General features: G+C 41.5%; 1 protein-coding gene across 2 annotated transcripts; it reads right to left on the bottom strand.

The window, feature by feature from the left end:
- Positions 1-145: 145 nt before the first annotated feature.
- smtnl (smoothelin, like) lies at positions 146-25,980 on the bottom strand. Of its 2 annotated transcripts, XM_019861586.1 has the most exons (11): positions 25,870-25,980; positions 25,500-25,620; positions 24,807-25,426; positions 7,642-7,723; positions 6,377-6,634; positions 6,238-6,300; positions 6,098-6,158; positions 5,522-5,671; positions 5,319-5,442; positions 2,573-2,724; positions 146-816 (listed from the first exon to the last, which is right to left on the bottom strand). In XM_019861586.1, exons 3-11 carry the CDS (start codon positions 25,383-25,385, stop codon positions 690-692), a joined length of 1,596 nt encoding a protein of 531 aa, XP_019717145.1. In that variant the 5' UTR covers positions 25,386-25,426; positions 25,500-25,620; positions 25,870-25,980; the 3' UTR covers positions 146-689. The 2 variants fall into 2 exon arrangements, with proteins under 2 accessions (XP_019717145.1, XP_019717144.1); XM_019861585.1 differs by having other exon boundaries at positions 24,807-25,620.
- Positions 25,981-26,326: the final 346 nt, after the last annotated feature.

The raw sequence follows: 26,326 nt of genomic DNA on the forward strand, positions 1-26,326 counted from the left end.
GAACAGACATCCTGTCATGTCACTACTTTTGCTGTCATGCTGCTGTAATAATTTTCTAGCGAGGTCTCCAGCAAGTATAAGCTTATATGGAATTTGTAACGACGGGTGGATTCAAGAAGTAGCATCTGAAAAGAAATGTAACGCATTTTTCTGTCAGCTGACAATGATTTTATTAAATGTTAACAACTCAACATCCCAGCATAGTGTGGTCTCATTTTAGAAACACTCAATTTATTATTCTCCATAACACTTGAATACATTTCATAATCAAAACTATTTTACAAAATGATTGCCTACATTTATTTCAGTTCTTTGCTTATGCTGCAAATTGTGTCCCTTCTGGTGCAGTGTCAAAGGTTAAAATACTCAACATGTGGGAATAATAAAGGGTTAGAAGCAACAAAAAAACATACAAACTAAATATATTTGAACTCAACAACGTGTTGTCTTCATTGATTTGTACAATACACAAACACACACACGTACACGCATTCACTATTCTGGGTTGAGCCCTCTAAAATTGGAACGAATGTTCTTCAATTAACCACACGAGGGCAGCCCAGTCTTGAATTCTTTGACTTCTCTCCTGGGCACAGAGGAAAATGCCTTTTATGTGGCTCCTTGCAATATGGCAGTGGAAAAGACGGCTTGGAAAAGATCACGGCACGATTTGCGGTGTATGTGGATTGTCACTCAAATTTGCGCAGGTGGTTGTAGAGCGACTGAACGTAGGTGAATACACACATTGGATCCGGTTTCCGACCCATAATCATCATGTCATCCACTTCGATGAGCCGGTCGCAGCCAGCCTTCAGTCTGGAGACAAAGGCAGAGAGATACAGAACAGAGCATGAATTGGAGCTCTCGTCATACACCAGCCTGATCTTGTTTAAGTGAGATTAATGATCAAATACATTCGGCGTCATGGTTGTTTTCTTCAGATTTACAGTAAAATAACCAGTTGTACACATTCTATGTATGAAAAGGAACAATGTAAAAAGTAAATCAACATTTCTATGAAGACCTTAAATATAACTGAAATTGTGTTCAGTGGATACATGTGTAAGCTTAAGTTAAATTATTAATTATTTTCATTTTATATTTGAGCATTATATTCCTTGATGTTATAGTTACCTAAATTATACTCCGTTTAATAATTGTTGAAACATTCTTACGTTGCTTGCGTCTGATTGGCTGAAGAGAAGCAGGAAGTGTATTTGTTACCGGAAAAGGGTATGTTCGTGTTGTGAGTAGCGGAGCAGACGTTGAAAAATAAAAGCTAAGTTCAAAGGATTCCATCTCTCCTTTTGCCCATTCTTAAAGTAGAGCTTCCACTCAAAACCTACGAACCCCTCAACTTACACATGTATGCATCTCACGTGGTCTAGAAATTTGGACACATCTTTTCGTTGAGCCTGTCCATTAGTTTTAAACAACAACAACAACAAAAACCTTGAAATATGCGAAAGATAATACAATGCTGTACTGTTACATCTGTAACGCGAAACAATACTATCTGCAATCATATTCCCCATTGAAATGAATGCCAAAAATCAATTCCAGGCATTGTGGTGCTTCTGGCGTGTGCACCTTGGCCACTAGGGGTGCTCAAATACAGAAAAGTAGGAAGAAGAGTTTCACAAAGTGACTCGGTCAGCTTCAGTAAAATTTGATATTTTCACAAAGGTGGCCGTTTGAGAGGTGACCTTTTTGTATAAATGTCATACCTGTCAACTCATACGGTTTAGCCATAGTTCATACGGATTTTGTGGTGAATATTACGTATATGGCCATATCGCACAAATCATACGGATTCTGAAAATTTCCGTTTTTGTTTTTTTTTTTCCCCTAACAGGTAGTTCCGTTTGCTTTTGCCCAGAATGGTGCTAGTCTACTCGAATGCTTTCATTTCCGGTAACTTTCCAGTACATCACGTGGTTCCTAGTTGAAAACAGCAGAGTATTCATTGCATACTTCGGTAGTGTACAAGCAAGTTCTACAAGGGAACAAATATATCATTCATATTTCGTGGGTTTTTTTCTGCCGTTATTTTGACATATAAAATGCTTTGGTATGTTATAAGGATTTTTTGCTCTTTATAAGGATTTTTTTGGTAGTTTATACAGGTTGGTGATCCGAAAAGTTGACAGGTATGAAATGTTGATGTAAGGACGGAGTTCGACACACGTTAGTCCAATGGAGAATTGTTACTTCTGTGATACAGGGATAAATCAATGTGAAACCGGCTCACAGTACTCACTATTTTTTGTGTGCTTTTAGTCTTGGGTCTTATCAGTAATGTAGTACTGTTGATTTTTCCTCATGTCAGAATAGACAAACCTGCATGAACGACTTTGTTGCAAGCAGACAAGCATCCTGGTAAAGTTACGGGTTAATTTAGTTATCGGTTCAAGTTTGCGTTTGCTGCACAGCTGTAAACAATGTAGCTTTACATTGGTGTCGCAAGTGATGAAGTGCACAAAAAAAAAGCTAATATTAATTAAATAAATCATTGTCGTTTTGTTTCTTGGTGTACTTCTCGAGGACACTCCACTTATTTGCTGCCACTCACTCTGCAGTCCCAAAAGCCAGTTCAAAGTTATGCTTGCGGTTGGCTGGTGATAATGATTCATAGTCGAACTCGGTGGGAAAGAAGGAGTGGACCAGAGCGCAGAAAGCCATGCCATCACTCCAACTGGATGAGAAGTTCTGTATTTCTATGTTCTGCAGAAAAGGGGAGATAAAGAAAGCTTGGTAAGGTTGTTGCAAGCATGTGGACAAAAAAATAAAAAAATAAATAATAACAATAAAAAAATCTAAGAACTGACATCTTAAAAATGGTCAGTGGAAGATAAAAGAAGACAACAGCGTGGCTATAAAATGATCCCCACTTTCACATAAATATGATGGATGTAACAGTTGTGCTGAACTTTTTTCTTTTTAATTGCCCTTGCAAGGCTGCTGATCTTCAAAGTCAAAACTCCATATGTACTCAATTGTGTTTCTTTATATATATATATATATATATATATATATATATAAAAATATTTTTTTTTCTTTTCGATCCATGTCTTCACAAAACCTTACTGATAACAGAGAGGAAAAAGTGTGGAAAAGATGCTTAACACTGGCTGTTGTGTCTGAACATTTACTTGTACTTCCTGTGTGGAATTTGCATGTTCTCCCCGTCCCTGTGTGGGTTTTGTCCGGGTATTCCGGTACACCGGTTTCCTCCCACGTTCCAAAAACATGCAGGGCAGGTGAATGGAAGACTAAATCTTTGTTACAGCTGCCGCTGTTGTTAAAGCACTATATAAATCAGCATGTACTGTATTGTATTGTATTGTATTATATTGTATAAATTGTCCCTACGTGTGAGTGTGAGTGCAGATGGTTGTGTGCCCTCCAATTGGCTGACAAACAGTTCAGATCGGGCTATACTTGGGACCCTCGTAAAAATAAGCGGCTCAGGTCATGCATGAATGAATGAATAAATTATAATTATTGGGCCCACTTCTTTAAGAAAGGGTACAATTTCAGTAGTGGCAAAGGAAAACCCCTTTCATGTGTAAAAGTTCAACTTCAATGTGCATGATTCTTCACAGTGAACGTTAACTGGTTGCAGACGTGTCTCAAGTGCACATGATGTCTTTGCTTGAGTGAAATAGAACATGCCAGGTCATCAGATGAACGATAGAGTGTTTCCTCTTAGCCAGTAAGAGTCGGGGCTACGTCGAATTTAACTATAACTCAAGCCACATGCAGCTGCTGGCACAGGCTGCTGGTAATAGTGCAGCAATGTGTCAAAACACTTAGCCGTGACCTAAAATGCTTCAAACTCTGTTCCCCCAGAAACACTCGTTTATAAAAACACACCAACCACATTTGCTTCCATACAGTGCAGATTAAATTAACACATTAACACTAAGTTTATTGGGTTGCTAAACATTTAAAACAACGGAAAGATGGACAGAGATCACACTTCAAATTTGCTCCTCATCTCCAGTGCGAAAAATCGGGTTTTTGATGTTGAAACACAATTATCCAAAGACAGCTGAGGACTCCAGTAAATTATAAAATAACCACATTCTAGTAAAAGCCAGACTAAAAAAAAAAGTAACACTGTCAAACAAGTTGAATCTGTGACTACAAGAGCAATGTTTTGAACTGGCACCCTGGACAAGGAGGAGAGAATGTTGTTGTGATAAACGCTAGTTTCCAGCGCCTTCCTGGAGATGAGTATCACAGAAAAATTGTCTGACAGTCTTCGTTTGAAACCAACGTATGCTCATTTTGTCGACAAAGAGCATGGTGCTGCAACACGCGCATTGAAATTTGTGGTAATGTGCTTGCATTGTGGAGATGGTTCGCCAAGTCCCACAAGAACAAGAGGTACTGTATGATTTTGAGATGCAGGGTTCTATTTCAGCTCGGGCCTTCCTGTGTGGAGTTTGCATGTTCTCCCTGTGCCTGCGTGGGTTTTTTCCGGGTACTCCGGTTTCCTCCCACATTCCAAAAACATGCATGACAGGTTAATGGAACACTCTAAATTGTCACGAGGTGTGAGTGTCAGCGCGGATGGTTGTTCGTCTCTGTGTGCCCTGCGATTGGCTGGCAACCGGTTCAGGGTGTCCCTCGCTTACTGCCCGAAGTAAGGCTCCAGCACGCTGGTGACCCTCGTGAGGATGAGCGGATTAGAAAATGGATAGATGGAAGATGTTCGCATAACCTTTGAAGATTGATGGCAGTTTGATGACATCAAGCGACGTGACGCTTGTTTACGTTAAGCATCCTGGTCTTGAGATTGCCATGCAGTGGGAAGTATTGCAAGTTTGAATGGCTTCTACATATGCTTAAAGCTAAATAAGACTGAGTCCAACCTCTTTTAACAAAACCTGGGGTGCGCGGGTTGCCCGCAATGATGCTCATGACTTTTATTGATGGGACGGGTCGACTAATGCTAGAAAGTCCAAGTGTGTACTTGGACTTACTTTCAGCCACAGCCCAAAAAATCCCAACCACTGAAATGGTGAAATAAAGTTAAATGATCTATATCAACAATTCAGGAATAAATTGTTGTCAGTCTTTGCGCATTTTCAGCTAAATGCATATTTAATGTATTTATGAACAAATGAAATCACTTTCCACGGTCTTTAAGTCCAGACATGAACATAAACTTGCGGATGAACTAAGTTGTTCCTCGGTTTGAATGTGAGTGTGAATTGTTGTTTGTCTGTACATGCCCTATGATTAGGTGGCGACCAGTCCAGGGTGGACCCTGCGTCGCGTCCAAAATGATGACACTTATTGACTTTTACCTGGTAGCCTACGGTCTTGGAGCGACACCACTCAAGAAGGATCTGTTTGATGCTGCCTGCGCTGGAAACTCCAAAACTTTGGGAGCGCTTCAGTTTGGGTTTGGATTCCATTAGTTTGGGGCGACTGTACAGATAACAAGCCAACCTTTGTGAGTACCATCCAATCGTTTTCATCCAACCTAATACAAAAAGAGCATCTTTACCTGTTACTGAGGTCTGTGTCCAACCTCTCAAAGACTGACCGCCGAGCCTGAGCTCCAATGTTTCTTGGTAAAGTTTGTGACCTCACCAGCTCTCGCCTCCTTTCTCCTCCATGCCCAAAAGATCGCTCTTTGCTTTCTTCATTGTCATCTCTGTAGGTGACGCACAGTCTTAGTAGGCCTTAAAGGGAAGGTCAACCCCCAAATTTTCTTTACAATAACATGTTCAATGCGCCTCCATTAGTCTAAACATGGCATTTTAATTCATATTGTGTTTGTGGAATTTGAGTTGAGCAGCAACATCCATCTCAGGCGGCGGACATTTTGCCACTTGTTCTGGACTGCATATGACATCTCTGTTGCTCAGGGCTCAGGTAACAACCGATCATGGCTCACCTGGGCCCTCGCCTGAGATGGACAAAAACTGGTCGATGTTACTGCTTAACTCATTCCACTAACGCAATATTAATCAAAATGCCATGTTTAGACGAGTGGGGCTGCATACAACATTTTATTGTAAAGGAAATTTGGGGGTTGACTTCCCCTTTAAATTCAAATATGACTCCCATTTTGTCTAACCTGTCATGTTGAGGTAAGCCTGCATAAGTCACAGTTTTAGCAGTGGGTGAAACCGTCTTTTCTGCAAAGACAATCACAACCGTCAATTGTAACTGCGGTCTTAGTCTCAGTGTGAGGGTCTATTTGCCTGGGAACCTCACCTTGGAGGCGCGAAGTTCCCACAGCTCTGATGGGTATGGCGTTCCACGTCTTCACACAAGACACTAAAACAAAAATCAATGTTTAGTCTGGAGTTTTACAAAGGCGATATGTACTTGGTCATGTTTGTCACAGAGTCACCTGGTTGAACTGGGGATTCTGCACTTGATTGAGGCTGGATGGTGTTGGCAGTTGATTGACTGGGAGGGAAGGCTTCTGATACTGGAGGGAAACTAGAGGAAGTGGGGCTACTGGGAGACTCTGGACAAGTCTTGAGTTCTGCTGTCTTGGTGGTGGCCGTGATGGGGAAGTGGGCCATCCGCATGGCAACTGGAGCTGTGTGTTCATGTGGGAAATCTCTGGGTGGAGACATCTTTCCATGTACCAGCAAGGAATGTTCTTATTGGAGGAAAATAAAGAGATCACATAAAAAGAAATAAAGAAAGAGAGAAAGAAAGAAAGAAAGAAAGAAAGAAAGAAAGAAAGAAAGAAAGAAAGAAAGAAAGAAATCCATGTCGAGAGATGATGGCAACATGGCTCAATATTTAATTTAAAAAAAAAAAAACACAGCTCAGACAAATGACCAACTATTGACCAAGTTTAGAGGCAATCACTTGCATGCAGTCAGGATGCCAATGCTTTGACCTCAGATACACCGACTATATGGATCTGATTGCACGGCCCTTTTAGGAACTCTTATGTAATCCAAAGAAACTGTCAAGTTTAGTTCATCGCAAATGTGTCAAGGACAAGGGGGTCCAAAGAGTGGGGCTGACGGGGTGGGGGCCCAGGGCATCCACAGCAGCCCCACCGCTCCTGCATAAAACGATACAAGAGGTCATCTGCCCATGATTGATGGGTATACGGTTTGAAAATCTTCTGTCCAAAGTCCTACAAAATCACTCATCATTTAAGGAAATACGTTACGCTTTACTGTATAATAAAGTGCCCTTTCATTTTTTTCTTTTTAATTCTGATCATCATTATGAAATCATTTCTCAAACTTAACACTTAAGATAGTCTCTCTGATTTTGTGTAAACAGCATCTTCACTTCGAACTGACATTTCCCCTCATGAAGTCCAGTAACAGTTTTTGTTTGAACCTCTCTAACCAAACACAGGAGAGAACTAGCAGAGCACTGACAGTGATGACATCACTGTGAAATAGTCTGGAATTAATCTGCCAGACTTGACAAATCTCTCCCAGAACCACAGAAAACATTACTCAACAATTTTAACAGGCTAGCACTCAACATCCCCCATTAAAGTGAGACTTAGGAGTAAAATGTCTTTTTTTTCTTTTCTTTTAAAAGCCTTTCAGTCAATTGGCTTGACGTCAGTTTTGTGCTTGAGCTTTGAGTTTCAGAACATGTTGTACTGGCATGATGAGAAACACTTGCGGGTACCTGTTGACGCAGTGTGTCCATTCTCCAGGCACGCATGTGTCGGGGCCTGGTCAACCTCTATTGGCTCCTCTCGCTCAATACTCTGGAACACACATACAGTATAACGCAATTAGAATGTTGTTTTGAGTGTGACGTCATTCATGACTTTCATTGCAGAACCGGGGACTGATTACAATTTGGATGATCAGCAGACACGAGATTTTGTGTAGTCCTCCAGTCTTCCAGCGATCCAATTAATGGATGAAATTCGGAAAGAATTTTGTTTGTGCGTCATACTTGGATCATACAAAGTGTGTTACTTCATTCATGTGCTGTTAGTAACGAAACATGAATTTATCATTCAGCACGTGGGCCAGCTTCCTTCCTCAGTGTAAGAGGTCCTGCTGTATATTTTATTCCTGCTGTGATGACTCTTTCCCATAAACATGCAACATGCAAACTGCCGAGATGTACCTAATTAAAGAAGACAGATGCGTCAAACGTGATTCTCTTTCAAATAACTGCCATATGGAACTGGCAGGAGCTGTGGGTCACGTGGACCTCTTCGTCAAACACTCAAGTGATTACAGTCATACCTCGGTTTTCGACCATCAGCCGTTCCAGAAGGCTGTTCGAAAACCGAAACCACGCTCTTTAAAAAAAAAGTTTATTCAACAAGTATGCTTTTTTTTTTTAATAGAATCTTTATTCGAACAAGTCATAATACAATTCTCAATAAACAGAAAACAAAATGAACATGTTATTAATACATACACATATTCAACAAGTATGCTCACAATGGGAAGCGACACGAGGAAGCGTCACTTCCTCGCGTAAGGAAGGCGACAGGAGTCAAGTGGTGCATTCAAGTGCGCTCAGTTTGTTCGTGTACCGATTTTCGGTCGTAATCCGAGGCATAAAAAAACTCGAAATTTTTGGTCGAAAACCGATTTGGTGGAGAACAGAGACGTTCGAAAACCGAGGTTTGACTGTATATACCGCTTTGGCATGACAGGGGTCAATGGGAGAAACTGATAGCTGTGTACATTTTTGCAAGGTTATACCATGTCAAAAATGACAAGAGACCTTTTAAAAAGGCTTTTCAGGGGGTAAAATCACAAGTAGCCGTGATGGAAGTCAGTGAACAGCTGCTGCCGTTTCAAATTGTCAGAGTGGAGCTGAATGTGTTTGGCGGAAATCACTGGGCCATTTCACCGCTTGGTTTGCGGTGTCACCATGCGTAGAATCAAACCAGCCTGTGCATTGAAGCAGGCTCATGCTATTCAGGTTGTCTGCGAGTAGTAAGAAGGGGAAATGCAGAGCCGCATAACTAGTGAACATGCTATCATCGACACCGACATGGGAAACACAAATGAATATCTCTAAATGAGACAGAGGCAAGTGGTTGTAAAGTGGAAACAGCTGACTATCAAGCAGGAGGAAGGAGACAAATTGTTGAATGTCAGTTCTGTGGGAAGGGGAGCTTCCCTAAAATCCAATGTGGGTCAGAGAAGGGAAACACAATTGCTAGGCTGCTCCAGTTCCTGTCAACTCTCTCCATTATCTGCACTTGTGATTTGCCTGCACAACACTCTGCAACACTTCACACGGCACACACGACTGACAGGATACCTGAGGTCAGGCCACGCCCATCACGCAGCAACACTGCTCTCATGAGTGTGGGAATTGTCATGATGATGTCAGTAGAGTGGGTATAAGCAATCTATTTTTGAAAAGATAATAGTGGATGTCTTCAGCTAGGGAAATGTTTTGCAATGCTTGTGAATTTCCCTACCCCTGTGGAAACACTATTAATCTATCGTTGATCTTTTTTTGTTTGTTTGTTTATTGAACATATAAGCGAGTAAGAGAAAAGATTAGAATGGAAAGTTAAAACAAACATCAATGAGAAGAGAAAGCACATCTATAGTCATCGTTAAGCACAGTTTATATGTTCAAAAGGGAGCAGGAAGTTAAAAAAAATGTATTTCGTCCTACTCTTTGTTCTCTGTATATTTCATGTCATGTCAAAAAATAAGTTTTTAAAAGATTCCTCCAAATCTGAAGGCAAATGTTTGTCACTTTTGATTTATTTTCTGTTTTGCATTAAAATATTTTTTGAACCTGTCTTAAAGAACATCATACTTTAAAATCAAGTTCACCCTTCCCCCCTTTTGTTGTTGCTACTACAGACAACGTTCCTAAATTATAAACATGATGCGATCTCTTTCAATTCAAATGATACATCCAACGTTTATTTGTTTAGTAGTTATGTTAAAACGAAAATGTAATTAAAACGCTTTTGAGTAGGCAAATGTGAAAAGGTATTTTTTTTAATTCCCCCTAAAATAATGTTTGGCTGGAATTTGTCTTTTCTCATTGGTTTAGCTGAAGAATTACAGTGACTCTGAGGTCAATCCAGCATTCCTATTATGGTGGCATTTAGCTGTACTCTGTGCTTATTTAAATGAACGCGGAACTTTCTTGAGTTTTGTTAACAATCAACAACTGGTTTGCACTGGAATCTTCTGTTTAGGAACCAGTCATGTTACTCTTTACTGACACATGCAAGAAGACTCTTGGAGAGTCTGCCTTCTGTTGATAAGTAGCTAAAAGTAGCACTTGTCACAACAAGATGGCACCAAAATAGACTGGCCTCATTCTCCATTACAAGCAATAACCCCATTCACCCAACATTTGAAATGATTGTGGTAGTCGGTAACTCGACTGAAGTGTGTCCATGAAGGTATTCTATATTATGAAGCTTGCCCGAAGAGGCAACATGTGTGCTCCTCCCCATGGGCTCACCACCTATGCGAGGGGCCAAAGCACTTTTCTCTGCCCCCCAAAATAGTAAGACTCTGTAGGTTTGACTATTTTGTACTACAGAGAAAGTAGAATGGGCATGCTAAACAGTAATTACCAGTATGAAACATATTCTGTGGACAGTCTGCATGTATCAGACCTAGCGTTAGTGTTCATTCAATTATATTCATCAATTAGCCATCCCTTTCAGTGTATTTCCAGTTTGGACCAAACAGTTAGAAGACTGTTTGCAAAACTCACAATAGTGGTTGTAGCTAAAGGATCACTTGCACTGGGAAGCCCTTCTGTTTAAACAGGCGGTATGAGTGTGCATTGGTGAGTGCCACATCCTGTTTAGTCAGAGGATATTGTTTAGCTGTCACAGGTATCTCCATGGAAGCGTGAGAGCTGGGAGCAGCTGGTGTGGGATTTGATGATCAAGACTACTTGCTGATGGAAATGTAGAAATCACAACTACATCTATTTAAGTCGTAATCAACATGTCAGCCAACATGTGTCATCCATCAATATATAGTGCCTATCCTCCTCATTATGGTTCTGGGTGAGCTGAAACCTATCCCAGCCGTACACCCAACCAATTGCAGTGCACATATAATTAACCAATAACACTTTGGGTGTGTGTGTGTGCGCGTATGTGTGCGTGTGTGTGTGTGTGCATATATATATATATATGTATATTTATATATATAAAGACCTTAATAGGAAAACAGCTCCTAATACCTGTTTTACAGAGACATTTAAGCCATTTCTAATATACAGTATGTGCGTGTATTTGTGTTTAGAAATACATGGCAAAGGAGGCTGCAAACATATTGCAAAGTTTGCAATGATGATCCTGGACAGGCTAAAAATAAGGTGACAGGACATGTATTTGTATGCGCATCTGTTCGTATTTCTGATTTTATCGTAAGAGCGGATCATTAAGTTAATTAATGAATACATGGCCATTATTCAGGTTAATGGAACACTCTAACTTGTCCCTAGATGTGATTTTGAGTAGGAATGGTTGTTTGTGAGGATAAGTGGATTAGAAAATGGTTGGATGGCCATTATTGTTCCGTGCAACTGTCGTTGACGTCGCGAGCAGCAAGTGAATCAGAATCGCGAACATTACTATTTGTTGGCTGCTCTTCATTTGCAAGAATAACGTGTCATCATCAACTGTTTTCAACCTCTTTCTGCCACACACTCGACTTGTTGATAACTTTTACAATATTTAACCAGATGTACTCTGTGCTTATTTAAATGAACATGGAACTTGCTTGAGTTTTGTGGTGCCTACCACTTAGTGGTGCAACGGATCAAAAAACTCATGGTTGGGATCATTTTCTATATCATCAATCATTTTTATGATTATTTTTTGAAGAAAACTGTCACGTTGCGAGCAAAGCGGAAAGGAACCCGCTTCATTCGCAACCAAAATTAATCTAGAGGATTCCCGAAACAGCAGACAACAACAAGAACTCCGTATGAAAATAAGATTTATTAACAAAAACCGCACCGCAAAAACGAGACAACAGAAAACGCTGGCAAAAAACGAGTACCAGGAAAACACGTAAAAACCGAATAACAAAAAACGCTCGCACTAAGGCAAGGGGGAAAAAACAAACTTGTCGCAATATAATACACACCGAGAATACAACACCAATACTAACTCGCGCACAAAGACGAAATGCGAAAAGGTAAGTACCGACACAATGGGCAAAGCAGTGGCACGGCAAGCAATTCTCCGGCAAGTGAGAGTACGAAAGACAGCCCTAATAAAGCCAGTGCCTAATTACCAATAGGTAGCAGGTGTGCATCCGGCCAGAAAGCCTTCTTGCTGTGCAGTCTTGTAACAAAAATTATTATTACTCGTGTTTCATATGTGCTCTCTCTCGTACAGAATGTATATTTAAACTGCGGAGGATCCTCTGCAGAGCTTCAAAAATGTCCCGTCATATTTAATGAGAGACTTTAAGCTGCTCTTTTGATAGAGCTCATCGTTAGGGCCAGCTCAGGCTTGTTGTGAATCATCTCCAAACTATGCTGGCATAGGCTGAGACTGATGAGGGATTCCCCATAATGTACCAAATTCTTCTAACCCGCTAATGTAACTATAAGTTGAAGATGATATGCTGTTCAGAAATATCAACACTTTTTTTTTTAGCTCTGCTGCCTGATCGCTAATCACGCTGCTACATTTATCGTTAAGATTACATTACGGAAATGTAAATTAAATGACCGTGTCACTATTATATCCTGAAACTTTTAAAATGTTGGTTTCTGTGCATTTTTTTTTCTTGCCCCGTTCTTCTTTCTGATAGAAGACTGTTTCACACGAAATGGTTCTGTTCAGGGTTTATTCATTAGAGTTTGTCCAGGCCTCTGTCAGCAAAAGTGCTTGCATCTGTTGTAGCTTTATCCTTTAGTAGTCTTTCTTTTGTAAATTGGGGCTTCAAAAATACAGTTCAGTGTAATTCAACACTCTGAAAAACTGAAGTTCTCCAAACAGCTCTTCTCTGTGGTGAAATTGCTAGAAATAGTTGACTATTCATTCACAAATGTTGTACTGTCAGTCAGTTCAAGTTGTGTACAAAACAAATGGTATTCTGTTGATTTTCCACTCCAGTTCTCCCTACAAGTACACGTTATCTACAACATATGGCAACAATAGAGCGTAACTCCCCTATCTAGGCTATCTTGGCAGCCCACCTTCCTCCTTCCAGCCTTCACTCTGTGATTCTCAGTTCCTGGCAGTGATGCAGTAAGCTGAGGGGGAGTTTGACATGCTCGTTGAGAGGTCAGGAAACTATGACAAATGTGGACCCTCCTGAACACGGGAAAAGACCTGTAGAAGCATTACCAAACACATTAAGTTGAACCCTGATTTAACCTTGAGCCTGATTTAGTCCAATCCAATCAAAACACAGTCATAACACACCTTTGAACAATAGTCCTAAAGTCGTGTGCATAAACTTGGTGACCATTTTTTTATACCCCTTGAATTTTTTATTCACACTTGAGTGCATTTTGTGGAGAAGTTAAAACACGGTTAATTTAGATTATCCATCCATCCATCCATTTAGTGATCCGCTCATCCTCATAGGAGTCACGAGGCGTGCTGGAGCCCCAGCTGTCTTCGGGCAGTAGGCATGGGGAAAACATGCAAACTCCTCACAGAAAGGCCGGAGCCAGAATCGATCCCTGCCCCTCTGCACTGTGAGGCCAACGCGCTAACCAGTCGACCACTCAAAAAACGACAGTGGTGCTCCTTATAATCCGATGCGCCTTATATATGGATCAATTTCTTAGACGTAGTATCTTAAATGTTTTGTAAAGTGCTTTGTTGCAGAAAGCAAAAAGCCGTATTGTATTGTATTGTATTATATTCCCTTTAAAGTAGCTCCATCTAGTGGATGCATAACACAACCGCAGCCACTATTGTAGCTTCTGTTCTATGCGCCTTATAATGCAGTGCGCCCTATATATGAAAACAGTTTTAAAGTAGGCCATGCATTGAAGGTGTGCCTTTTACTCCGAAGCGCCTTAAGTGCAGAACATACGGTATGCGGACCCTTGAATGACAGCGGAACTTGAAACTAGCATTTTCAATTTGCGGCACTGACACAGAGGGTCTCTAAAGGGAATTAGTTTTTCCCCCCACAGCACCCCCAAATCCATGTGCCCACTTGCACTGAGATTTGAATCCACGTTTGTGCATTTGGCCTGGCTGGTTGGCATCCGACATATCCATCTCGCCATCTAGCCATTTTCTATACCGCTTTTCCTTATAAGTCACGAGTTAGCTTGACCGCACTGCAATGATCTCGCAACCAGTCTAGAGTATGCAACGATAGGCTCCCCTGCAACTTGAATGAGAAAAGCAGTGTTTAAAATGGATGGATGGACGTGAGCTGCAACAGATGGGTTTGGTGAGAAGCAGGGAACACCCTGGGCAGGTTGACAGGCCATATACTGTATATTGCCTACAGTATATAAACCAACAACCATACACATGCATATTCACACATCTTGGCTCAGGCCGAAACAAGAACCTCAGAATTGTGAAGCAGACTATTTCTCGTGCTCATGAGGATATCCAATTTCTTGTGTTTTGGGTTTTGCCATGAGACGTATGGGAGGAAAAATAATTTGAATTTGGTTATTTGAATCATGTGCTGAATCACTCATGGTGTGGCAATTCACAGTGTGGGTTCAGCTGGAGGTTGTCTGTCTCTATGATTGACCATGTGATTGCCCGGTGACCAGTCCATCGTGCAGTATGCCTTTCAGATGGAAGAGGTTCCAGCTTGCCGCAGCAGAATGAATCCAGGTTATATTCAGTCCACCCAGCCCCAAAAGTCACGAACACAACCCGAGTACAACCTCGCTGAGGCACTCATTAATTTCCAGCGGAGTTGATGCTATTTCTCACCACACGTTTACGAAATCTTGATGCTTGCCAAAAACCACAGCAGGTGAGCTCACTAGTCAACGCCTCTCAAAATTGTTTTCATGCTCGCTTTAAGTGTACCCCCCACTTCACAACCTGAGGCCTGATGTGGAGCCACGTGACCGGGATTAACGACAAAGCTATTTTTCAAGCACTCAGCTGGAAAGGACATTGTTGTCAGGGCCACGGAGTGTGCTGACATCACATCAACCGGTATTACGTCAGCCCTTCGGCCAAACACATTAAAGTCGGACAAGATGCACAGTCACAAGTCTAATCAGAATTATAGTTCATTCTATAGCAGGCTACCATCTGGAATCACTGAGTGATGTCTTTTTAGATCTGTAAGATGAATGTAATGATTATGATCTGCACAGAAGTTAGCAATTTTACTAACACACAGGACAAAGTGTCCAATCTCTGAAACCAATTAGGTCAAAAATAAACCAAATCGGGTCTAAATGGACTGACTCACCACATGGCTCAACATTTCGCAATTTTCTGGATTGGGTTGTTTTGGACAAAACAATCCAGAATGTTTTTTGAGTGCAACAGTTCAGGGTTTGCCCCGCCTCTTTCCCAAAGTCAGCTGGGATGGGCTTCAACTCATCCGAGACCCAATTAGGACAAGCTTCCTAAGGATGAATATTTTTTTTTTTCTTGTTCCATTTATTGTATTTAAATAGTGTAAATAAACACATTGTTTGGTCAGTTTTCTCACAATCTTTGCCAGCTACGTTTATTGATGGGGTCATATACCAACTCTTACCTCACCCCTACCTCGACTGCTCTCATCTCAAATTGACCAGTTCACCACTCAACAGAAACAGTGTTAAAGGCACTCACCAGCTACAATCATAGGTCGGCCCGTGCAATGAAAAAAAAAAAAAAAAGACTGAAGAAAATCCTGCCTTTACCTTCACAGTGAGAAGAGCGCAGACCTCCATCAAACAATCCTGAACAGGCCTGTCTGACTTGCTTGATCGAAAACCACAAGGTGCAGAAGGAGATACTGTTTCATTCCGCTCATACTTGCACCCGCAAACTACTTTGTACTTTACGCAGCACTGCTGTTATATTAATTTGCACGGAAATTTTATGTAGCCTTCCTTGGCCCATGTGATACATCTTTGTGATGTATTATGGAAATTACATGCAGTTTTTTTGTGGGCATTATTGTGCTCACTACGAAGCAAACTAAAAACAACCTCTCACGTCATGCTTGAGTTATTAATTTTAACCCTTTCCGTTACTACAGTGGGCATCTTATCATGTTGTCAGGTTACGAGGTGCATGAATGGGTTCATCTGACTTTACCAGAGATGCTTTTCATAATTTTCCATTCTTCAGCCGAAATGGGATATCCTATGTTGTTAAATGAATACCTTCTTGTAAATGCAGAATATTTAAAAACCTAATGCTGTGTCCGGTGAGTGAATAAAATGGAAATATTACTTCCTGATGCAGCTGACCGCCACGATATTGGATATATTGATTTTGTCTAGCATGAGTGGTGCCAGAGGGCATTCAAGGTGTCCCACCGGCAGGTCAGTTATTAACTTGTTTCCACAGCCATAATGACGGGAACACAGCCTATTGTCTGGAAGTCATTAAGAGAGCCAAGGGTAGCCAGGGAGTAGCCACATACCTCTGTTAACGCCCCCAGCACCCCCTTGTATACACATGCACACACACTTACCCACACTATTCTCATTTGTGCACTTCTTTCAATTTGATGCAAACTTTTCACAATATCCAACTCTTTTTTTCAATCAACACTCAAAATTAGCTGTAGGTGTGTCTTTTTCCTGTTCTGTCTTACACATTTGTGTATACTACATAGTCCCATAAGGGAGTAAAGTTTGGAAGGGGACCATCTCAGAGAGAAGGGGGAGGGGAGGCCTCAGTAACAGGAGTGATGAGTTTTGGCCCAGGTCAGCTGTCAGTTATATGGCGAGTCTCTACAGACAGTTTGTAAATGTCCGATTTCAGCTTTTTATGGAGATAAATATCTTAACCGCTTATTCCCTGCTCAGCAGTGGAACCGTCCATGATGAAAACATAGCCAATGTGCTTTCATTAAAAAAAAGAAAAAAGAAAAAAAAGATCTTTGGAGTACAATTTCAAGAGAATCTCACAGAGACATTTGTTCTGGTTGTAAAAAGCTTAAAAAAATAAAAACTATCCACAAAGCATGAAGCAGTGAATCGCAGAATTCATGCCTCCATTTTCTTTACTGCTCGTCTTCATTTCGGACACAGGTGAGCTGGAGCCTATCCAAATTCATTTTGACACCCTTGAAAGTGTCAACCGCTAATTGCAGGCTTCATAACGTTGTCTATCATTTAGTTGGGGTCGATGACACACATCATTAGAGTGTTACAGTTGTTTTTCCCCAAATCAGGACACCTCAGCTCGACATTTTGAGAGAAAGCACCCGTTTATCTATCGCCGTATATCGCCCGTTGCCAAAAATCCAATGGGATGGAGCCCAGATCACTCTTAACCCAAATGAGGACAAGCGCTATAGAAAATAGCGAAGGTATTTTTTTCAACCGCCGAAACTAAGCCAAGCTATGAAACCCATCCATCCATTTTATTTTCTTTTTCACTTACAGTATCCTCTTAAGGGTCACGGGTGAGTTGGAGCTAACTTTGGGTAAAAGGCAGACTACACACATATTCTGGAAACGACCATTCACATTCCTACTGAGAGTCACCGAATGGAAATCAATCCCGTGTTGGCAGCGTGAACGTTTTCGTGTGTGTGTGTGTGTGTGTGTGTGTGTGTGTGTGTGTGTGTGTGTGTGTGTGTGTGTGTGTGTGTGTGTGTGTGTGTGCGTGTGTGCACGCGCATGTGTGTGTGTGTGAATGTTTATAACATGTTATGATGCCTGCAACACGGGATTGATTTCCATTCGGTTTACATTTATCAATCAAATGTATGGCAAACAAATTATCTCAAAAAGATGTACAGTACTGATACACACATGCAAATTGCTTTCCTTGTTTGTTTTGTTTTAAGCCGAGAAAATATTCCAGGTCTTGGTTTGACCAAATGTTTACTGATCTGAATTGGCAAAAATATTGTGAGTGGTTAGCCTAGTCTACAGGTACATTGAAAATCCCTGTTATTAAGTCCAAAGACCGCATACTGGCGACTCTGTGTCTGCAAATCTTCTCCAGACCAGGTAAATAATTCTCTTTCTACTGAGATCAGCACATTAAAGCCCCATGAAATTAACCAATCCATCTTCTGGACTAGCTAGTGACAAGCGAGTTGTGTGTAGCATGCGTGTGTCGATAAGCATCAGGTGTGAGAGTTGTGTAATATTAGTGAGAGATGGACTGAATGGTTAAACGATGGATAATAACTGCCCCCAAGCTCGACTTTCCCTTCTCAGGATGTCATTAGCTCTTATCTAACATGTGATGCAAGTTTTGTACTGAACCATAAATCAAGAGCATCGAAACTCCATTCTGATTGAGACCAGTAGATTCCCCTCTGACCTGGGAAAGCTAATCTTGAGTTTCGATCGGTTGGTTGACGTTCTGCAAATGAAAGTCCGCACATCCATCCATTAGGTAAAGCTGCTCATTTGCAGGGTCACTGCTGGGCTGCAGTCTATCCCAGCTGACTTAACTCATGTGAGGAGGGGGAGTGGGGGGGGGGGGTAGAGCATGTTTTTGGAAATTAGCCAGAGTAACTGACACTACCTTAGTGCTGGACCACCGTACCAAATGAAACCAATGGATTTACAATTTATCGTATTTTCTGCACTATAAAGCACGACAGATTTTAAGGCGCACCTTCAATAAATGGCCGATTTGAAAACTGTCTTCACATATAGGGCGCACTGCATTATAAAAGGCGTGTAGAATAGAAGCTACAGTAGTGGCTGCGGTTACGCTATGCATCCACTAGATGATGATGCACTAAAGGGAATACAATACAATTCAGCTTCATTTATAAAGAGCCTTCACAACCACTGCAGCTGTAACATTGAAAACTGGTCACAAACACGGACATGAAACATATAAATACAAATGGCATAACAAAACAATAAATGAAAGACAAAAGTTACGAAGACAATTGATTCAACAAAAAGGCACATCAACCTCGTGGGCTCACATCCACAAGGGGCTAAATATCTTTAGAAGTCTTGCTTGTTTCCTTCGTTTAGTCAGTAGTTAGCTATACTTTTGATTTAATTTTTGTTTCATAATGGCTGCGCAGAGCTCACGAAGTAGTTCTCTGTTTGAGTGTGTGTTGGCGACTGCACATGTCAACTAGTGTTGGGCAGAACCATTTTAGGTTGCAATTGGTTCCTGCTCGTAATCACCACGAGATGGCATAAGCACACTAACAGGGAAGCAACTCAATGGGGACTCTAAAGAGAGTTACAGTCGCTTTATATAAGGCGCTTCGGATTATAGGGCGCAGTATCGGCTTTTGCGAACATTGAATGCTTTTAGGTGCGCCTTATAGTGCGGAAAATACGGTAATCAACATCATCTAATCACAGTCGTAAAGAATAACGAGAGGTTTTTCAAAGGGAGATGGCCAAATTTAAAAAGGAGTCATCATACCGTGACAACTGTGTACCCTGCGATACATTTTAGAGTTCTTTTTAAGATCCTATGATTTGTTTTCAAATATTTAAATGGCCTCGCGCCCGCCACCTTACCTCTCTGAGCTCATCCGCCCCTACACACCTGCCCGGCGCCTCAGGTCTGCGGACCAGACATTATTAGAAGTACCAAGAACTAATCGGAGGATCAGAGGGGATCGAGCCTTTTCCGTTGCTGGTCCCTCTCTTTGGAATGAGACCTCCCACTGAACATTCAGCAAGCCCCCTCGCTGCCCATCTTTAAAACTCATCTCAAAACTCATTTGTATTCTATGGCATTTGACACGGCATGACTCAGACTTGTCTTACTGTTTGGTGCTTTCAACTGTCTTTATTCATAATTTGTTGTTTTATTGTTGTATGTATGATATTTGCTCCATGTACAGCACTTTGTATATAGCGATGGCTGTTTTAAAGTGCTCTATAAATACAGTTGAGTTGAGTTGACACTACAGATGCTATTAACATCTGCTGAACACTTTCAATCTCAGATTGAGGCAATCAGTTGTATTCACAGGATCATTTTAAGAATAGTAAACTTGAAATCAATTGAGATCATTTGGGGGGGAAAAAAACATCGAAATGGATTCATAGCATTTTCGAGAAAAAAAGCATTTCACATACAGTTTAACTAACGATCTAATAGTTAAGCAAAATTATGAAAGGGAGAAAGTAGAAGAACAAAAAGTATATAAATAAATATAAATATAAACTATAAAATATAAATATAAGCATATTAAAAATGGGTGAGTGTGGGTTGAGTCCAGGTTTTCAGATCCGTCTATTCAATAGCCTGACAGCAGTTTCATACGTTTATTTAAATTTTGCACTTAATTAAACTGTTACAGTGTCAAAGTAGACAGAAGCAGTCAATTAAGCCTTTTTGTATAGTCAAGTAAGAATAAAGTAAAAATAAAAATGATCGTGTCTCAATGAAATAAACACCCAAAGAGATTTCAATAACACGCAAAAGGGATAGATTCCATTTTTATGTCGCTGTACACTCATGTCAAAGAAACAACATTCTTTATTTGGTTAGCTATTGGATATTTTAAGACTTCTTCAAAATATCCACAACATATTTTTTTTTTTTGCATACAGTATTTGTTATTTTTTTGTGAATTTCTCATTTTTCCACCTTTTTTTGTGTGGTATCTGGAGACAAACAGGCCTGTGCACATCACTTTGGCACAAAGACATTCACCTTGGATTGATGATAAAGAATGCTGCAGTCAGTGCGTAAAACTGTCAGTGTTTTAAAGCCAACAGACCTGTCTGAACAGCCAAGTGAACTGCACGTACGTCATCCACGTCGGTATCTTCCGGACAGGAAGCGCAAGAGTGGCAATCTTGTTAAAAAAAAACCCCAATGAAACGAACCATTCCAAAGACAGTATGGCAGCAGACTCCCGGTGCAACTTTTGACCGACAGCAGGGGATCTCCTGCAGAGTCACGGAAACAGAGGTGCCCTTGTTTTGTTTCGCTTCGGCCATGTGATTTCACAGCCGATAACATTCCTCTGATGTAGCCACCAAAAGGCTACAGTGAGGCAACAGTCACCTTAAGAGGCGAAATGAATGACATTTGCTTGTGCACCTTGTTAACATGACACGTGACAACAATGAAATGTTGTGCCTCAAGTATCCAGGTTGTCTGTTTTTATTGTTTTAGTCTTGTTGCAATATCTTGGAAGGTATACCTGAAACTGTTACACTTCACTAGACGTACTAGGAATGCAATGGCAAAGCAGTTGTACTCCATACAAAGAGATGATCATTAAGGGCAAGGGGAATCGTGAAACAAGACCATTGATCCAAATATTGGCCCCTAATTATAACTCCTGTCTTCATAAACATCCTTAGTTTATCCCAGGCAATAAACCAGTATGCGGATTGCATCGGCAGATTTTAAGGGTGGTAAGGGGTGGCAGTGACCTCCTTTTACCAAATCCCTTGCCACCTCATTTGCCAACCCTACGTTGGCAGTGAATCTATCAATACTAAATTCAACATTTTATTATAAACGTTCCTTTTGTTGTGTCCAACAAAGACATATTGCTTCAATGGTGGCGGAGGCAGGTTGGTTCGAAGCCTTGACCCGGTCGGGGAGCTTTATTTTGAAGGTTTCCCAACCCGGTCAGCTGTTTTTGAGACACGTCACAATGAAGCAGTGACAGCTCAGACGAATGCTACAGTGACAGTCTTCACAAAAAAAAAAAAAAAATTGTCATTTTATGTTAACTGTTCTTTCGATGGCGGCGCGGGCACCCGCAGCGGCTCCTCTCTCCTAAGGAAAGAAATTTCATCTGTACTGTATGTTGCACATGTAGCAAATTTGACAATAAAGTTGACTTGAACTTGATAAAAACCTTTAAACCCATCTCAACTAATAAGATGACAAGATGAATGTCATAGCCATCACCGTGTTTTTCTCCAATTTAAAAAACTCATCTAGACCGTCAGCACCTCCAGCAGAAGAGTCACTGAGTGAACCTATAGCCTGTGTGAGTCAAGCGGGTGCCGCCTTCTACGCCACCGAAACAAGAGTTAAGTCAATACGTGGGCTGTTGTAATCTTTGTGTCAAATATGTAAATTATAAATACTCTTTACATATTTTAACATGCTGGTACCCATGGAATGGGAATTTGACATATAACTGTGCGAAAATGTAAGTAACTGTTCGTACAATTGAATGCTGACCAGTTATTTGCAGATAAGCAAAGTTGCCTGCTCATGCACTAATTGTGTGTAGCTGCTCAAAATGCTGATTGTGATGACCTTAACCCCTCCCAAAGAGAAGAAAACAAGATAAAAAGAGAGCGCACAATGCGGAGGGGGAAGAAGGCTCCCTTGACAGATCTGTGAACGGTTTCTCCCCATGTTTTTTTTTCTTTCTCAAATAAATCTCATCATTTTTTCTAATACTCGTTGTCTTGGTTTCCGTGGACAAGACACGCACATACACATACACGAAAATTCCTGCTGGGGAAATTCCTACCTCACATTTTTCACCTTTCGCAGGGTGTTTCTACATTCATTCATCCATCCAATTTCCGATCGGCTTAATCCTCACAAGATTGCGGGGGGTGCTGGAGCCTATCCCAGCTGTCTTCAAGCAGTAGGCGGGGGACACCCTGAACCGGTTGTCAGCCAATCGCAGGGCACACAGAGATAAACAACCATCCGCGCTCACACTCACACCGAAGGACAATTTTTGAGTGTCCAATCAGCCTGCCATGCATGTTTTTGGAATATGGGAGGAAACCGGAGTACCCGGAGAAAACCCACGCAGGGGAGAACATGCAAATTCCACTCAGGGAGGCCGGCGCTGGAATTGAACCCGGTACCTCTGCACTGTGAGGTCCATGCGCTAACCACTGGAACACGGGCTGCCACATGACTTCTACAAACAAGTTCATTTAACAGCATCATTCTCCTTTTTTGGAAAAGGCCGACTACCTTTATATGTCTTATCCGCAAATCTTTTGTCCTTTGGACTGCACTCATCCCAATTTTACAACCCAAGATTTCTGGATGGATTGGGGGGCTTTGGGTGCAAAATTCCAACTGAAACTCAATACTCTTCTCTATGTAAGTTTCCTAGTTCATTTGCCAAGCTATGCAAGGTGTTTAGTCTCCACACAAATACAAAACAAATATTGTACCTGGGGTAGAAAAACAACAACCTGAAGTTACCAAGTGTTAATTAAAATAAGGAGGACGAAGATTAATTTGCTTTCACTACAAATGAAGCACACCTGCAATATGTAGAAGAGCGTGCAGTTACTTTTGTCGGAAGAAAAAGTAGTCAAACTTACACTGACTTTTTTTAAATTGTGGGGCAAATGAGAAAAAGTTCATATTCACAAAGGTAAAAAATAAAGTAAAGAAACCCTTTTTTAAAAATGTGACATTTGTGTGTCACCGAGCAGAGGGGGGAGAAGCAAACCTGCAAACACATGCGGCTTCCTGTTAGTGAATGAGTGCGTGCGCAACGTGATAACATGAGATTAAGACGGAAGCTGTTTATCAGGTGAAGATAAAACCGCTTGGAAAAAGGCAGACAAACGCACCGTGACAAGGAAACAGACAGGCACAAAAGACATTCTACAATTTAGTGCTCCTGAATTGAAATCTGACGTCTCGTGTATTTAAGAATGAAAAAAACAGGAGTCACGTGTACTACTAACCTCACGGATCACAGCAAGGATCCTTTACATTAGCATCACATATTTGCCTCGAGGCTGAAAAAGCGCACGTCCATCCTCACCATACCTCTCAGGAGTATGCATTGTCTGATGACATAGTAACAGTGTCGTGGAGTGCTGCTTCCCAACCACACTGACACATCCAAGCAACCACGACACAAACAGCACCAGCTCCGCTCACAATCTGCCCCTTCGCCACAAGCAGCCCTTTCCCAGTTTGGAAAAATTGCATTATAATTACTGGATGAAAGTAGAAAAGGGCCATTGTTTGATAAATTGTCATCCGTATTACACAACTCATTCAGCCGATTGTTGTTCATCAGTCCAAATATGGCAAAGAGCAATGAAGCAGTGGTTCCCACACACAGGCACTAACACTCTATACTCTCTGGAGATGGATATGGAACAATGTGGAGTAGCTGTTACTTCAAAAAAAAAAAAGAAAAAACATATTGAGGGTCCAAGTAGGGAAGTTTAAAACGAGATGGGAAAAATGGGAGGAATATAAAAAACAAATGAATGAGAGAATGACACCACAAATCAGGTGAAGTTAATGTAGATTACAGATATAAATCCAAAATAAGGAACACTTGTTACTGTTGATCACAATATATTATTGTATTTTTTATATGTTTTTTTTTTCTTTTTTCTGTCGCAAATGTTTGCACATTATTTTGTTGTTTCCTATGTTAAAGGATCTTCCCAGTCATACATGGACGTTGTTGTGGAAACTAACTATGGGTAGAAATATACGAAACCCTTTGTATTCAAATGTTCAGACTTGCATGGTCCTGTATGTTGTTAAAATAATAAAGATGCAAGTTACAAAAAAAAAAAAAAAAAAATTTCCAATTAAATTAGACATACTAGCAGCCTCTGAAGTTAGATATGGACAAAAGACATGAAAATTGGACTAGATTTTGAAATGTACTGATTAACTGCATAGTATAAATATGCCCAAATATTGCCATAACACCACTCAAATTATTGGTGTGCTCATTGCAACTCACTTGGTGGTTTTGACAAAAATGTGTGGAGTGTTTGCCAGATAAAAATGGTGAAAATATGAATGGTCGCTCACTTACATTGGTTTTGCTGGAGACTGCAAATGTGGCTCGACTGGAGAAGCGGCCGGTGGTCGGGCTGCTACTCGAAAGAGGACCTGTCACAATGGCGGAAACTCGTGAAGTGACCGGGGGACTGCTGGAGCTGGGGGACGAGGAGCGCGTTGCATTGTTGGTTGCGGCGTCGATGTGACCGCTATGGCCGTTGCAGGTCTGTGTCTGACTCCCTGCAGTGCAGGGCTGGATGACACTCTGAGAGGGAGACTCAGCCTTCCCGTAGGTCCCCTCCTGGTTGTCACTGCAGTGGTGCTTGCCGTATTGACCGCTCATTCCACCGAGGAGTTCCACCTGTCGGCTTAGAGCTTGCAGCTGAGTGCGGAGCTCTCGGTTCTCCTGCTGGAGCTGAGTCATGGCTCGCCCAAGGGTTCCGCTCATGCTGACCGCGTCTTCCAGGCGATGCTCCATGCCTAACTTAAAGGCACTGACATCCACGTGGATCTCCCGGATGGCCTCTCTCAGAGTGGACTCGTGACGGGCCAGAGCCTCACACACCGTCTCCCCATCCGGGCTGGAGGCACGAGGATGACACAAGTCTCCCATCTCAGCCGAGGTTGTCGTTTCCAATGTGTCAGCTGTCGCTTCTGGAGAGGAACTTTCAGTGTTACTGTCTAGCTTGGTTTTTCTGAGGGAATGGCTGCAGGGGAGGGGACTGACGGGCAGAAGGTGCAAGGTGAGGGAGAGGGCCCAAAGTCTGATCTGGTTAATGTCTCCCTCTGCGCTGTCATGAGCCGGCTCTTCTCCAAAGAACTCTGCTTTTCAGGTCCAGATCTGTCCTCTGTAAGAATACAAGACAGAAACAAAAAGAAAACTTGACCTTTGTTGCAAACGGTTCCTGTACATGCGGTTTGCATTAGGGTCTTCCATTCAGAGGTTCACGTCACTTTTTACAACACAATTCCCAAACAACACCAAAGAGAACACAACATGTGGTTCTTAAGGAGTCACATAAAGTCTTCGTAAGTTTCATAACTCCCATAAAACACAGCGATGAGGTAATCCTCACTAACAGCTGCAGTGAACTTACCTCAGCCTCATTCTGTGTTACACATCACAGCTGTATGGCATTGTGTGAGTGTCTGTGTGTGTGGGTGTGCGCGCGCTGCTGGTTCTGGTTTGTTTAAACGCTCGGGCTGAGCTCTGCTTTTGTCTGGAGGAGGGAGCAGAAGGGGTGGGAAAAAGGAGGAGGAGAATGGCGGAGGAGTGAGGAAGCATGGAGGGTCATAAATTTAGGGGAGGGGAGAGCGGTTGGCGGGTGGTGGGGGGGTGTGCTCTTTTATAGGTTCTATGTAAACTATTGGAAAGATTTTCATCCTCTCAGCGCCTCTGCTTTCTTCTAATTGTCATATTCTTTTTGTGCCATCTCCTTTATTTGATTCTCTTTCATGAGGAAATACACCTGCTGTGGTTTTGTTGGCCTTTAAAAAACGAAAACAACAGCAACAAAAGGATTAATGGTTCCACAAGAGGGAAACTTAATTGTC

Source organism: Hippocampus comes, unplaced genomic scaffold (assembly GCF_001891065.2).
Source record: "Hippocampus comes isolate QL1 unplaced genomic scaffold, H_comes_QL1_v1.1 scaffold122, whole genome shotgun sequence".
Taxonomy (NCBI): domain Eukaryota; kingdom Metazoa; phylum Chordata; class Actinopteri; order Syngnathiformes; family Syngnathidae; genus Hippocampus; species Hippocampus comes.

What these genes read in the sequence shown, in the direction of transcription:
- smtnl (XM_019861586.1), bottom strand. Translation starts at nt 25,385, where the DNA reads ATGGGAGACTTGTGTCATCCTCGTGCCTCCAGCCCGGATGGGGAGACG. An exon ending in GGGAACTTCGCGCCTCCAAG is followed by an intron (nt 6,159 to 6,237) that starts GTGAGGTTCCCA and finishes TTGTCTTTGCAG; the next exon opens with AAAAGACGGTTTCACCCACT. An exon ending in CTGGCTTTTGGGACTGCAGA is followed by an intron (nt 817 to 2,572) that starts GTGAGTGGCAGC and finishes CTTTGTCTCCAG; the next exon opens with ACTGAAGGCTGGCTGCGACC.